The 16192-nt window shown below is 33.9% G+C and overlaps 3 protein-coding genes across 4 annotated transcripts; all 3 read right to left on the reverse strand.

Annotated features, from left to right (window-relative positions):
• Nucleotides 1–2578: 2578 nt before the first annotated feature.
• LOC112100370 (pectinesterase inhibitor-like) lies at nucleotides 2579–3148 on the reverse strand. Its single transcript, XM_024189700.1, has one exon. The coding sequence runs from the start codon at nucleotides 3146–3148 to the stop codon at nucleotides 2579–2581; it is 570 nt and encodes a 189-aa protein (XP_024045468.1).
• Nucleotides 3149–4266: 1118 nt separating this feature from the next.
• LOC18048172 (scarecrow-like protein 28) lies at nucleotides 4267–7518 on the reverse strand. Its single transcript, XM_006440483.2, has one exon. The coding sequence runs from the start codon at nucleotides 6576–6578 to the stop codon at nucleotides 4575–4577; it is 2004 nt and encodes a 667-aa protein (XP_006440546.1). The 5' UTR covers nucleotides 6579–7518; the 3' UTR covers nucleotides 4267–4574.
• A 1397-nt stretch (nucleotides 7519–8915) lies between these two features.
• On the reverse strand, nucleotides 8916–13284 carry LOC18048173 (plant UBX domain-containing protein 8). 2 transcript variants are annotated; one of them, XM_006440485.2, is made up of 11 exons: nucleotides 13074–13284; nucleotides 12108–12181; nucleotides 11320–11827; nucleotides 11116–11199; nucleotides 10918–11033; nucleotides 10525–10735; nucleotides 10213–10410; nucleotides 9981–10124; nucleotides 9492–9635; nucleotides 9353–9409; nucleotides 8916–9221 (listed from the first exon to the last, which is right to left on the reverse strand). In XM_006440485.2, exons 1-11 carry the CDS (start codon nucleotides 13155–13157, stop codon nucleotides 9114–9116), a joined length of 1728 nt encoding a protein of 575 aa, XP_006440548.1. In that variant the 5' UTR covers nucleotides 13158–13284; the 3' UTR covers nucleotides 8916–9113. The 2 variants fall into 2 exon arrangements, with proteins under 2 accessions (XP_006440548.1, XP_024044705.1); XM_024188937.1 differs by lacking the exon at nucleotides 12108–12181 and having other exon boundaries at nucleotides 13074–13162.
• Nucleotides 13285–16192: the final 2908 nt, after the last annotated feature.

Consider the following 16192-nt stretch of genomic DNA (forward strand, 5'->3'; position numbering starts at 1 on the left):
ATAAAAAGAAAAAAAAAATTAAATTACCAATTTAACCCAAGAAAATAAAATATAAACAAAGAAAATATATATTCATTTTCGTTTTGCTTTTATTTTGTTTTATACAAAAATTAATATATTGGCTCCTCAGCAGAGTGTTCCACAAAAATTAATATATATTATTATTTTTATTTTATTTTTGGGGTTAAATTAGAAATTAGGAAATTTAATTTTTTTTATTAATGTCCAAAAAAAAAGAAAAATTATTGTAAGAGGTTAATATTGTAAAAGCAAGCAAAATGAACAAAAAGTAATGACAAGTGTGTCAATAGTTTAATGGCATTATGGTAGGGATGTTTTGAGGTACTTCTAAAAAATAGGGACTAAACGAATACTAATCTCATATTTACCCCTTTTACAATCTGCTCAATTTATGGACGAAAAATAAATTCCACAATTTTGTACCATATAATTTATATAGATAGAGTCATAGAGAGAATGATTATATCTAGTAAAGTTAGCTGTATATGAGATATTTGGTATGTAATATTTTAAAGTCCATATCTGCAAATTGTAATAAATCCCACAATTTTGTATTTATGAGAGTATCTCAAATGTTTATCTTTCATAGAAAATTTTCAATGCTCCTCATTATCAAAATATAGACAGTCAAATAAACCAAATAGATTGTAAAAGTGAAGTGTTAACTTGGGAATCAAGTTAGAGACTAGATTTAGCATTCAGCTGCAGTCTTTTTGTTTCTAATTGGGAAAAATGACACTATCACCTTCATGGTTCGATGAAACAATAATGCTATTCATACTTAATTAGGATATTTAGTTTGTATCTCAATTGATGTGACAAATGATGTGTAATTATCTTATTGGTTCAAATGATAAATAATTATTATACTTTATCATTTTTAATTTAAATAATGAATTTCTATTGTTGATGCATTGGTTAGGACACAAAGTAAATATTCCAACTAAGTTAACTTAGGATCACTCTTGATAAAATGGTCATGAGACCCCATGTTTTTATAAATAATCACAAAGACACCTTTATGGATACACATATTCTCTTTTAGACAAACTATGGAGGTCTTTTCCAACATTTTTTTGAACATAAAAGGGGGGTTTATAGGTGATTTGTACAATCATTTCCAAGCACAAAGAAGGATTCATGTATCGTAAACAAGAGTTTGTGAGTCCATTTCTAAAAAAATAAGGGAATTTCCGTGATCATTTTCTCAAACTAAAAGGGTTGTTGGCGTTCTTTTTTCCTTTTAACTAACACGAAGATTTGTAGGAATTTTCACAGCATTGGCTGTTAAAAATCTTACACAGGACACTCGTACTATGTCTTTGGGCATAATTAATTTAAGGCCAAGAGATGAAAAACAAATAAAGAATAATAATGACGTTTCATATCATCATTAGTGAGATAATTTTCCAATTTAATTTCATAACATTAAATTACTAATAAACGAATGACATATAATATGGTTCATCATCGATATATTTTTGAATCTCGACTTTTTAAGTAGACAATTAGTCGTAAGTAATAATATTCTACGCATAATAATTATAGCCTATTTATACAGAGGTGGACTATTATTGGGTTGGGCCAGCCCGTCTCTATCTGGAAATGAACAAACCGAGATGATCATTAGTGCGCAAGAGCCCTAGGCCGGTGCTGGCCTCACATTTTAGGCACAATAAGTACATACAGTTACAGATGTTGAATTTGCTACAATACAATTATCTCATGATATCATTAAACCAAAAGCGTTGTATTAATGTTTCCTGCGACATTCTACAGTAACAATGTTACTAAATGTGACATCGCTAATAATCGTAATTAAGACCAAAAAAAAAAACTCAATACTTTATTGATGGTGTATACTTCTAAATAACTTGCAAGACATTTTTTGCTGCTGCTGTCTGCTGATGTTTAAGCTTGGGCTACAAGGGTTTTATTTCGCCCGACGCTGGCGACAGATCGTATCTTGAGAGACTACGAAACCGACACAACAGCTTGTTCTAACTAAAACAGACGACAAATCGCTTATTTGTTTGATAAACAAACGACAAGCATATAGGCCTTGCACCGGGGTAAAAATTATACGATACATCATGCTTTTAAACGGCTAAGGATTAGTCGACCGTGTTATAGTTTTTTAATTAAATCGTCGAATTCGATAATTTTAATTTTTTTTTTCATTTTCTCAAACATTGGTTCGACTAATCAACTGATTTTTTTTTTTTTTATAAAAAAATGTTTGACTTTAAATTTATATTTTTATCACTATTTGTTTTAAATTATAATAAAAATTAGATAACGATAAAGGAAATGAGGATTAAGTATATTATGAGGAAAATGTCTAGACTCTTTTTTATACTCCATTTTATGAGGTAGGATATCTCAGCACCTTCTTGTTTAAATTCTTTTTTTTTTCTGAAAAATAATTGTTCTACAAAAAGCAGTGGTTTACAGAGTGATCCCCAAAACAAGCCTCAAAAATCTGACACTTTCATTGATTGAAATTTGCTGATACATACTTGAATATGTCAACAGCACCAAATAGCTACATCATTTATCAAGTCAAAAGTGCTATAATTCCTTGGGTTACAAATCCTAAATTTTCTAAATCTTTACTCTTCTTCCATACAGTTGAGGAGCTATCAAATCCCAATGATGCAAGGTTCTGAGCCTTCTTAGCTCCATAACCTGCAAGCCGTGCAGCCTCCAGAAAAGAGTTCGTATCCAAGTTCTCCAAGGATTTTTGAAAATAATCTTCAACTGCTCCTACGTAAAAACATAGGCACAGTGAAAGATAACCCTTCAGCTCTGGATCAGTGGCCTCACCTTCCAACTTTTCCATCAACTGAATGGTGTCTGTAGCTTTGGCTATAGTTTTGTCCAGCATGATACGAGCAAGCCCTTTGACATCACTGGCTCTGTAACTACGACCGTCTGATCTCAGAAACATCACACATGCGTCACTCAGAAAAAAGATTTTATAGCAAGTTTCTTCTATTAGATCTGCCTGAACCAATGTGTAATTTTGGTTTGCACACAAGACGAAGATGATGATAAGATATATTGTCGTCAATGCACGAGGGGTCTTGTTTTTCATTTTCGAGAGCACATAAAATGTCTGGGACATCTCTTTATATTTTTATGTATAAAAGATTAGTCTTGTGAAATTAAGATAGTCAAACATTATCAAATATCTTTCTATAGTTGCCATTCCTTGATAAGGTTACATTGAATGCAAACATATATAAATGTTAGTAAATTCAAAGTACAGCAAACACATAATAAGAGTGGATAACCACCACTCATTTTACTAATAGTTGTAATTTCTTTGTTTGATTATTGAGGTCGAGGATTTGAGTCTTTCAGTACGTGTTGCGAAGTAGATTTTTTTTCTTTGTTTAGATACGGATCGTTTTGATCATCGGATCGACTTGAACATGCCTTCATCAAGACGAGTCCAGATAGAATTATGATGAAATTATTTTTAGAAATTCATTTCCTCTATTCAAAATTAAAATTTATTTAATTTTCACTTCACACGGTTACCTCAAATGTATATAATATGACCTTACTATTGCAAGTTTTTATGAAGACATGTTTTATTCAATGAACCCATTAAAATGCATTAAATTGAACCCAAAAAAAAAGGGAAAATTCAAACGTAAACAATTGCAATATGTCTGATTATTATATGTTTGGATATTATTATTATTTATTGGACAGCAATCACAGCCATTTATGATAGATATCATATTTTCATATAGATTTATCAGTACAGGAAGTAAGAAATATTAAAAATATGTTTGGACGCGTGTGATTTTTTTTATCAACTTTGTTGAAAGAGTATTTTTTCGAAAATGCTTGTTCTGTTTTTATCACGGCACAAAGAAAATATGTGTGGCCGTACGTACGGAAAAATAACATTCACAATTCCTTACTGATTAAATTCGTTGAAGAGGGCTTGATATAAGACTGTAACGAATAGTTAAACCATTAAATCGAGAGTTCTATGTAAATAAATGTTGCCAATGGAAAAGGAAAATGGTTCTGTACATTTCCAGATCTTTCTAATTGATCACCTTGCTTCGTGTTTTATCTTATCTTGTATTTTTGTTCATGTTGTGTCTCAAATCAAGTCGACAGAAAATGATTTCCAATGCTAACAGATATATTTTCCAGTCATAATATAAAAAACAACTCAACAAATCTTTTCATCTATCTATAAAGATACAATTTCTGGATACATTGCTCATAAATCTAATAACAAGGACAAATTGTCATCATCATACATAAAGAATTAAAGAATAAATGCAACTTGACATCAATAATGAAAGCCTAGACCTGACCTGCAAAGAACTGAATCAGTATGAATGAAGCTACTGTATTCATACAAATGACCCTATCAGGATTGAAAAATCTTATCTGCAACGAAAGAATGAAAGAATAATGACAGATTTCTCTACCTACAAAGAATTTTAGTGTCTCTTTCTGTATGCTAGGATGGAATGAAAACTAATGGTGTGTGTGTGAAGAAAAAAGAAACCCCGCAGCAATCAGCTTGGCTGAGAGAATGAGGATGAACCGCCTGCAACATCAACAGGTACCCACGCCGAGACTGTATAAAGAGGCTGATCTATCCAGCTTAGGGTAACCGCCGCTCCATCCTGTCCTTGCTTCTTAACACCATAATTCTCGCAAGAGTACATCTTCAGTAGCATTTGACTCTGAAGCATCTCCCTCTCGCTGATCCCCATGCATCGAAACCCTCCTTGCTCCATCATCCTCCTCCAGTTCTCAAAACTCTCGTGCCTTTCTAACCGGTCACTTCCTTCGCAAGCAACAATACTTCTAACTTCCCTTGCAAACATCTCTTCTATCTTGATCCTAACTGGACTGTCTAATGGGAGACAGTAATCGATCAAATCAAATAAAGCACTGTAGTATCTCAATGAATTGGAAACTCTGGTCTCCAAGAAAGGGGAATTGTGCTCGGCTTCTTGCTCTGCCATAAGGACTATTGTCGGGTTTGTGCTCCGAATAAGTCCCAAAAAATCCCTGAGTACTCCTCCATTCCCACTATACAGCGTCTTATGCAACTGAAAGATACAATTCACCGCCACGCTCTCCTTCTCCTTCACATGAAGCATCCACAGCCTCACATCTTCTAACCTGTCCACAACCGGATGGAACTCAAAAGGCAAATTCAGTGCCTCAGCAAATCCGGAAAGTCTATCTCCCGTTTCGTTTAATTCTTGTTTGGACTCACCGATACCAGTGATTCTAACATGGCTTGGAGGGTTAGGCCTGGAGGCTAGGCTCTGAAAAAAACTAGGCCACTGAAGTCCTTGCTTAATGTCAAAATCAATGATGTGAACCCTGTCTTTCCCGTCAAAAGCTCTCAGCAGCATCTCATTTGCTGTGAAATGAATGAATTTCGGAATTGGAGTCGCCTGGTTCAAAAGCCTCAGTGCAGCCCCCGAATCATCATCAACCCGATCAAAATCTCGAGGAGGGGTAATATGAAAAGTATGAGGCCAAAGCCTTGAGACACGAAGAGCCAAAGCTTCAGTGTAGTAAGCTGTCAGGCGACTAATAGGGCTTCCTCTCGGAGAAGCAACATCACCCAACTTGGCAATAAAATGGTTGACAGCAGGGATATTCCTCGACCCAATTGCTTCCACACAATCTGTAAGTAATCTGACAAGCTCAAATCCATTCTCCCCTTGGTTGGTACCCTCCTCGCTAGCTTCCACACCACCTTGATGAGGATATGGATTCCTAGACCCATTACCAACATCATGCTCCACAGGATTCTCATGTAGCCTAAGAGCCAAGCTCCCACTCTCTGATGAGGTACTTGAAGCCGAAACCTCCTTTGCCAACCTATGGCTAGTCTCATCACCGTCTTTTTCACCCAAATCTGTGATCTCAGTTATAACCGATTCCACCCAAGGATTGTTTGACAGTGGCAAAGGTGGTGAAATAAATTCACCAGGCACATAACAAACCCTGTCTTTCTCTCCTGAGCAGGTCAAAGTAAAAGGAACTTGAGGGACATTTTGGCCTGTGAAACTAGGCTGAAACCAAAAGTTCCCGGTACCCAATTGACCTAAACTCAAACTATCACCACCACCTTCATGAATATCATCATTTTTCCCATCATTATCACCACTGCTACCCTTTTTCCTTTTAGCCCTGTTAATGCAAGACTCGTCAACCAAACCTCCTTCTGCAAACCTCTTCAGACTCTTACCCTTCTCCCAAAACTCATCTTTGATCTCCCTCTGCGTGCTCGTTGCCAAAGGTGGAAGACGGACGTTCTGTTTGAGAGAACAAGCGCTTGTCTTAGGCTCAATTGGCTTCTCTACAGAGAGGCCAACAGGCCTAATGGGCTGGGAGCGCGACGAGTCTTTTCGAGAAAAGCTACATGGCAAGTCCAGTCTCTGTGTGCCCATTGACGGCAACTGAAAATGGCAAGCTGGAAATTGTGCAGATGCTTCACTCCTCAATCGATGCCTCGGTGACAACAATGTGGAACTAGAACACCCAGCCAACATCCTCTATATCCTTCCTATTTTCAATCTTTTTGTGTTTTGTTCTTTTCAACTTAAATTCACCCACCCAACCTATTTTCTGTTTAAACTTCCTATCTCTCTTTGGTTCTATAATTTCTGTATTAGCTATGCAATATATGAGTTTTTACTGTGCAAATTCTTATATGTTTTGATATTATGGCCTAGGAAGTAAATGTAACAATATAAACCTAGAGAGATAGACTAAGTGAGTGTGTGAATTTTCAAGAACTGAAACAACAGGAATCCGATGAATAAACAAAATTAAGAAAAAGATATGAAACAAATTTCAGTGTTCCTATATGAATAAGTGTGCAATGAATGAACAAGAATATGCTTAAAAAAACAATGGAAAAAAGAAAAAGAAAAAGAAAGAATTATCCCACCCCCAAAAGAATCAAAGAATCCAATACTAAATCAAACACCTGTAATAAAACAATCATCGGATTCCACAACATTCACAAACAACTCATTGTTTCTTCACAGACGAATGCAAATTGTGGAAGGAAGCAGAATAAACACATACTTGCTCAAAATGGTAGCTGAAACTCATAAAAAACTCGACAGCCAGAACAGCATTTGAAGCCAACAACAACTCCATGGTAGCTAAAGAGCTGAATCAAACACAAGTAAAACAAACAAACCCCAGCCGATCAAAAGGAGCAGTTGAATTCCATACCTCTCTCAAACGCACTCGCTCACTTCCCAAAAGAACCATAACCCATGAACCATTTGTGTTTTTATATAGTAATACAATACCAATCACCCTTTTCGCGTTTCTTCTTTTTTGGTTTGCTCTACTAATACACTAACTCTGTACTATAATGCGTAAAACTATACTGTAACTATAAAGCCTATTAACTACCACTTCCAATGGAGGCTGTCTTGATCATTGCTCTTTTTAGGTCCTGTCTCCTTAGTCTTTGATATGAGAAAAATGAAAAAGAGGATGTTCGAGAAATGTATGGGGAACTTCGTTTCTATACCGTTGGATTTTGATCCGACGGCGGAGATCGCGAATCTAAGTGACCGTTGGGATATGTCGGTGAAATATGACCGTTGGGGGAGAGAGTGAGGGGGGGGGGGAGTGGGAGTTGGTGTACGGACTCGGTTTTATTCTTTTATCTAGGGGGAGAAAATAGGGCTCCCTATTGCGTTGCCGTTCACGTAGGATGCACGTGCCTGTCTCCTGATATCCGTTCACTCGACCGTTGGGTTACATCATCAATTTTCTTTTTTTCTTTTTTAATGTTTTGTTTTTTTGTTGATAATTGGTATCAGTACTTGCATTTTCTTTTTCTTTTTGTTAACTTCCTTAACTTTTCCACTTTAAGAAACGTGGCGCATAACAAGCCGCCATTAGAGAAAAAAAAAAAAAAAAAAGTGAGATTTTCTGAAGTGTGATTTGACCGAACTACGACTGAGGTTTTTGGTCTTTCTGCGTGGAATAACAATCTGCCACGTGGAACCAGGAATAGCATCCTCTTTTATTCTTGGACTTGAGCTCAGAGTACTTTAGGCCCACATGTGGCTTCAAGAAATCGTTTGCCAGAGAAGGGGAACAAATTCAGGCGAACCCACAATAGGAGTAACTAATTCGGATGTTTTGCTTTGCTTTTTGACAGATCTTTTCAGGATATCCATATTTTAAAGTGAGGATATATATAAAAATCATATATTTGAAGGTATTGAAAATTGTACTTTTTTTTATTAATACATTAAAATATTTTTTTATCTATTAATAACATCCAAACTTTATTAAAATAAAAATATTTTTGGTTCAGAGAAAAATTACACACACATATATAGTTTGTGAATTCTAATATATTATTGAAGTTATTTTATTTAACAAAAATAATATTGGAAGTTTTGCAAATTTTCAAAGTTACTTTGTTACAGCCTAGTGAAAAAAGAAGAAAGGGTATCTTACAACGAAAGGTGAAAATCATGATTGCACGCAAGTAAATTTGTACCCCTTTTGTAGCCATCTTCCAACGGTTGAAGAGGGTAAATAATCCTTTTGCTAAAATTGGTGAAAGTTCTAGGAAGCTATAAGTGCTAACAAAATGCGGTAGAATCCAAACAAACGCCAAGCACCGATAGCTAATGGTCAAGCAAATTGAATCAAAGATCAAGAAGTCACTCAATTCGCCGATGATCTGCTTGTTTGCTATTTGTCATCTTGTATTTGTTGTTTTTAAATTATTACTTATTGAAGTGTTTAGTTCCGTCCTGGGCACTCATCTTTGAGATGAATAATCATTCTATACACAATAGTTCAAGCCAAAATTTCAATCATAAATTAAAAAAAAAAAAAAAAAGTCACATTAAAACTCATATATGTTAAGAGAATAATATTTAAATGGATGGTGAAGACACATCTTAATTTATGCATGTAAATAAGATATAAAATTTAGCGGGGGTCCTGTATAGCAGCAGTATAGCTCCTTCGGCGTCCCACAGCTCATTCACCAAATTGTATCTAAATAAACTAAATTATAACTTTCTACACAATGGAGTCTAGACCAACTCCAGAAACAAAGCTTCCTGCTTGCTCGTCAGCCCAAGTTCATTGAGAGTCAAAGCACTCTCCCCATCACTGAAAGCACGCCTTGGGTATGGCCTCACCTATTGAAGCAATTACACTAAATAATTCAGAATTACAGGTCTCTTATCTGTAAATCACCTCAATTAATCCGTGGGGAATAATTGAATAAATTTAATTTTGTTAGGTAGAATATGGATGGTTTGAACATTACCAGTCTGTAGGTGCCTGCTTTGATTCCTCTTCCAACATCTATATAGTCAAAAAGAGACTGCAAAGAAATATTTTTCACAATGAAGTTGTTGGGCAGAGGGACAAATTGAAAGTAAGCAGATTTTCTACACAGATCTTACCTGCAGCTTGTTGGACTTAAGGAATCGGCGACCACGACGACTGCCATCTGGCATCCGCACCAGAAGGGTCACAGCATTTTCATCATCTGGGGCTGGCTCCTGAGGCAATGACGCTTCTTTTGCTGCTAATTGTCTTTCATATTCCTGCCAGCAAAAAGTTCATTGCGCATCTGTGAAGTGTTTAAAACTATTTAAAAGTAACATCCACTCCAATAGACAAAACATACAAATTCAGAATGGTACTTCTTAGCTGGATTTAGTTATGTCCACCATAAGATAAATAGGTCTATGAAACAGAAGACTTTCAACTACCAAAGACCAAATATGTGGTTGATGTACCCAAAGAATATATAAATAAATAAAGAAAAAGGGTCAAATGCAAAAACTTTCAATACTACTAGATAATACTAGCAACATGAGAAAATAAAAAAAAGGAGAAAAAAACAGTTTGACCATGAAAAGGAAAAAAATAATTCAATAACAAAGTACCTGCTGCTCCTCCATTTTCCGACGGGTTTCTTCCTCTTTTCTTCTTTCCTCAGCAAGAGCAGCATTTCTTGCTTCTTCCTCCATTAGACGGCGAGCTTCAGCTTTTTCTCTGTCTGCTTGCAATGATGCAAGATATTCATCATCCTGCACGAGTGAAGTACGCAGCAGTTCAGTGACACCACAGACAGAGATTAGAACTTTATTATTTGGTCTTGAGGCCCAAAATTCAGACCTGCTGCTCCCGTATCAGGCGCTGAGCTTCCAATGAGGGTGATGGAGGACGAGGTACTCGCCGAGGATAAGAGCCCTCAGGTTGCATGTACTGATGAGGTGCATACGGAAAACGGTATCCACTTTCAGGTATTCCACCAAACATTGCAGCCTCAAGCATAACTGCTTCATCATGCTCCTCGGAAGAGATGCCACCCCACTAATTTAGTCAAGTGAATGTGTCAAATATATTAGTTGGCATAAAATTTTGGGCTAAGAATAATAAACATATGTGAGTTGAACTTTCTCGATAAGAAATATGCAGGGAAGATACCTCATCTGAAGGAAATGCATTTCCGTTGTGCTGTGGTTGATTGCTGACATCAGGCTGTCCAGGACTTGGAGGTGGGCTGACCTCAGTAACCCCAACTTCCTTGTCAGATTCCCCAGAACCCGAAGACGTATGTATGGACCTGTGCCTAACAAGAGGCTGCTCCTCCACATCTTCAGTCTCTTCTTGGATGGATAAGCTTCCTCCCTCCAACCTAAGTTGAACAAGGTATCCTCATAAAATTCTTGCCTCAAAGAGCAGAAAACACATCAAATAAGTATAAAGTATAAATCACCACCCTTCGCTATGGCCAGGACAACAGAAGGATGCCACATGCACACACAATCAGTAATCAGAGAACACACATAACACCAAAATTAACAGTTCAAAGAATACCTCCCATTTGATGTTGCCACTTTTCCCAGCTCCATCTCAGATGGCTTGGAAGCTCCTGCTACTGATGCCCCAACATCCCCACCTAGCTCACGCTGTGCTTTCTCTTGCTCTGCTGTCTGAATCCAGTTATCCAGTTCTTGTAAAGTGAGAAAAATGAGGCGCTTGTGAAGGAAAGATAAATGTAAAACAAAAGCTTACCCTTAATGACAATGAAACTGCATGTGCCAGATCGGCATCCTCCAAGTGTGGTTGCCTATGCTCAGTCCCAGCACCACTTACATTCTGCATTAAGAAGAAAGTGATTTAGTGTCTATTGGTACCAAAATCAAGAAAACAATGTAAATGACAAATGGTACTGAAACATTCATAATGTGAATCAAGCTGTTGTTTAGAAGCCTATACATCAGCCTCCCGTTTTGAGGCCTCAATGGCAGCTCGAATCATTTCTTCTTCTATGTCATTGCTATAGTCTGCCAAATTATCAAATGCAGGAGCAGTGGGACTGCTACGCCCATCATTTCGCAGTGTAGACTGTGCAGCAGGAGGAGCTGGAATATCCTCATCCACTTCATCAATTATGGCTGTCCCTCGGTTATCAGGGCCATGTGTATTTGCAGATTCAGTGACATCCTCGATGGTAGGGGCATGACCAGATGGATCGCCGCCATCTCTAACCTCTATGGGGATCTCTCTAACCTCTCTAGGATGGGTAACATGAGGTTCACGGCTCATAAAATCAGAGGCACCATCAAAGAACCTTCTACGACTGCTTGGATCAAGCAGTGAGAATGGATTTAAAGTTCTAGATCCAGATAGAAATGACAGTGGAGGCTCTCGGGGCACAGATTCAATGGGATCATCTATGTCCATAAAATCAGTTTGAGGTGCTGGAACAGATGATTGATGGGTGCTGAAAATTGCAAATCGCATAAAGGCGTATCATTAATAAATAAAAAATTTAAGAAGACTAAGAATTTTAAAAGATGGAACATAAAATTAGATGTTATTTCTGATAAAAACATTATTTTCTAAACACGTAACAACCGGGAGGAGAGGAGTCAACTGCATAAGATGAGTACTAGAAATTAAAAATGTAAAGCATTTCTTCTTTATAATTCAATAATAATTAAAAATAACAAAGAGGGCGTATAAATGGGAAAACAAATCAATTCAAAGGAAGAATGACAGACGCGTTCAGAGACGTGTTTCTATCTCCTTCGCTAAAATGTGCATTCACAGCTGCATTCAGATCACCACTGTGCTCCTGATTTCAAGGAAGAATAACAGATAAATCAGCAGTAAAGAAAACTAAATTTCAGCAAACAATTCTACAAGATTACTATCAGGCACACAGCCGTACAAGTATCCATCCTCAAAAGCTAACCCCAATGGGCAGCATAATACCAAGCACTTAGCTACTCCAGAGAATTTACAATGTGCAGGAAATTTTCTTGCTGTAATCTTGGCATTACTCGTATTGGACTAGGATTCATCCATCTGACAAATATGCCGTCCAAATATAACCAAATTTGGCATACGTCAGCTCAACACAATTCTTCCACATTTGCACTTTAATTTATTAAAAAAAAATCTATTTAAATTCTTCACCAAGCCTAGTTATAAACAATGAATTTTGTTTCTTAGATTTTATTTAACTCACATGGTTCCATGCGGGTATTAAATGAACGAAGAGTACTCTGATCAACACAAAAAACACTAATGTTCATTCAAAAATGGCACAAGAACAAGTACAGCCAATGATATATGTAAACAAACATAAAAGAAGTACCAATCAGAGTAACAAATTCCACGTTAATTTCATTTCTAATAAACTTAAACTCAAGAACCAAAAACAAAATTCACCAATTTCAGAGAACCTAAAATAATTCTCCTACAAAGGTTTAAATATTACGACTTTTATCAATATATAAAGTGAAAACCCTAAAATTAAAGCATTGGTCATCATACATCAACGAAAGTTAAGCAAATTAAAGTCCAAAAATACACGAAATACAAACATTAACCCTAGTTTCGCGTAGATTACATCATCAATCAACTGAAAATCAATTAACTCCACAATTGCAATCAAAATACATAAAAAGCGAATAAAAATTCTGAAATTTAGCTAAAAATTACAGTTTTTTTTTTTAATATACCTCTAGCTTTTGCACCGCGACCGATTCAGTGGCACCTGTGATGCTAATGAAGGTGTCGATTGCTTCTTGATTAGGTCTCACCATTTTCCGGGAAAATTTTTATTTTAATTTTCTTTTTGAAGCTTAATTGTTTTAAGCTTTTTCACTGTTCCGCTGTTGTGTGCTTTCTTTTATAGAAAGAAAGAACAGAAACAGAGATAAATATATATGTGTTGAAATTTAGGAACCTTATATAAGGTAGCGTTTGGGGTATGGGTGTTTTTGTAATTTGAATACTTCTCCAATGTTCTACGTTTCCTTTTATTGAGAGACGGTCTGCCCGTTAACTTACGGAGGTGAGGTTGGTATCGCCTAATGATAAAATCACTTATTAATGTGATCGTGTTAATTAAATTTTAATGCCCATTAATTAGTGATATTTAGAATAATTGACCATCTATAATCTCAATTCTTAGAAGATCTTCGTAGTATGGGCATACATATACATACACACACATATACGCACACAAATATATATTAGATTATAATAATACTCCATTTATGAATAAAAATATCATGAATAGAAACTATTAATGCACATCACTCGCTTCATATGCTACATAAATTGAAATACCAAGTTTATAATTCGAAATAATTATTATTAATTGTATTGTAAAAATAATCAGTTACAAAAAATAATAAAATATTCAGTAAAATTTATTTTCAAAATTACTATGAATTTTAAAAGTAGTTATATGTGTTTGATAAATCTTACGTTAAATTGTTTGATGAATACAAATTACTGAAATAATCATAATGTTAAATAAAATTTATTTTTTTAGGATGATGCTGTTTGGACCCACAAAATGCTCTTTTCCGCCACATTTTAATTATTTTTTATTACTAAAATAACCATAACATAAAATTACTTGTGCGATAAAATCACTTATGATATGGGTATTTTCGTAATAAAATACTAATTAAAATCACTCGTTCATTAATAATTAAAAGAAGAAATTCTTTTTTAGAAAAATGAGTTTTAATTCAATTTTTTTTAATTTTTAAATTGATTTTAAGAATCAAATTTTTGGGATTAAATTGTTCCACCTAATAGAAATGTATTGAGAAAATTATTGTTGTAACACACTTCTACATTTTTAAAAAACTAGCCATAAAACATTTTAGTGCCAATTTGAAGTATGTTGAGTTTAATGAAATCATCAAATAAATGATATTATATGTAGGGGTGGGCATAAACCCACAACCCATGGGTTTATCCAAACCCAAACCAAATTAAATGGTTTGGGTTGGGTAAATCATGAAAATGGATTAGATATAGGTTTTATATAGAAAATCATTTCATTATGGGTTGGGTATGGTTTATCCATGGGTCATTGACAAAATCTCAATACTCAAATTTTTCAAATGAAATAAATGAAAACAAAATAAATGAATACAAATAAGTGAAAGACCACCATTAATTTTTTTACAGCGTAATCAATTATCAACAATTAGAAAATGAAAATAATAGTAAAAATAAATTTAAATTAAATAAATATTATTGTAAATAACATAATTTTTTTTCTTATTTACAAAAATAATTCTTCCCACATGGAAGGATCATCATAGAAAGAGCAGGAGACTCTACTAGTGATCAATAATAACTCAGCTTGGACTGGATCCGATATGCTATATGACGGCTAATTTTTGGTCAATAATTGAATGTAATGTCCATATTAGGCCCCGTACAAAACTTTGCTTACCATATAATGAAATTAAAACATAAAGCATACACACTATATAATATCATAATGTAAATAAAATTAAGGGGATTGCCACTTTCCCCCTTACAGTAATTAACATATACCATTTACCCCTTTTTTGTTTTTAAATGGCCAAAATCCCCATGACAACATAAGTTTATAATATTATCCTTATTTTTAACTACTCTTTTATTTACATTTATTATAAATTAAATAAATTACATGAATAGAAACTAAATAAAAAAAATAAGTATTAAAACAAGAAATATATGTTTTGATATGAGCAAAAAAATTAATAATAAAATTTTTTCTTGTAATTATTTATTTTTTGAACATTTTCTTATAATAAACATTTTGTAATATTTTAAAATTAAATGTAAAAAGTATAGGTAAAATATTTTATTATTTATCTTATAATAAATTTTTATTTGTCATTCAAGTGTTCTTATAATAATTGTTTTTATCATTTTACTAATAATTTTCTTATATATTTATTATAAGAAAATTTTCACAAAATAAATAAGTATAAAAAATTATTATTATCAATTTTTTTGTTCATATCAAAACATATATTTCTTATTTTTAATGCTTTATTTTTTATTTAGTTTCTATTCATGTGATTTATTTAATTTATAATAAATATAAATAAAAGAGTAGTTGAAAATAAAGGTAATATTGTAAACTTATACTATTATGAGGGTTTTTAGCCATTATAAAAACAGAAGAAGGAAAAATGATATATGTTGATTACTGTAGGGGAGAAATTGACAATCTCCCTAAAATTAAGCGTATAAGTAGATAACATAACGCAAAACTACCAAAACGATAAATAAAAATAAATATTACATAATTAAATAAATAATAAGTGGAAAATTTTATTATTAGATTGTTAATGTCATGTTTGTGAAAATTTATTATTAAAGTGTACGTTCTTATTTATTGAGAAATAATAATTTTTGTGATTAAAATTTATTTTGATTTTCTAGTATTCTTTAATTTAAGGATTAAGTTATTGTAAAATTTATAGTTTTTATCCACTATATTTTTTTATATTTTAATATCAATTTAATAATTAATAATAATTATAATTTTGATATAATTAAATTTTATTAAAATAAAAATTATTTTGATAATAAAATTCAAACCAAACCCAAATAGTTTGGGTTGGGTTGGATTAAAAATATTTGGGTTGGTTTGGCTTAAAATCCAACCCAAACCAATCCATGCCCGCCCCTAATTATATGTATAAAATTCCCCGTTGGCCTGAATAAAACATATCTCTATATTAAAACTTTTAATTATACTACGGATCTTAGTTTTTAAAGACTCATAAACCATATTCAAAAGAAAAATAATATATGAAAACCAGCAGAACAA

Source organism: Citrus clementina, unplaced genomic scaffold (genome assembly GCF_000493195.1).
Source record: "Citrus clementina cultivar Clemenules unplaced genomic scaffold, Citrus_clementina_v1.0 scaffold_3, whole genome shotgun sequence".
Taxonomy (NCBI): Eukaryota; Viridiplantae; Streptophyta; class Magnoliopsida; order Sapindales; family Rutaceae; genus Citrus; species Citrus x clementina.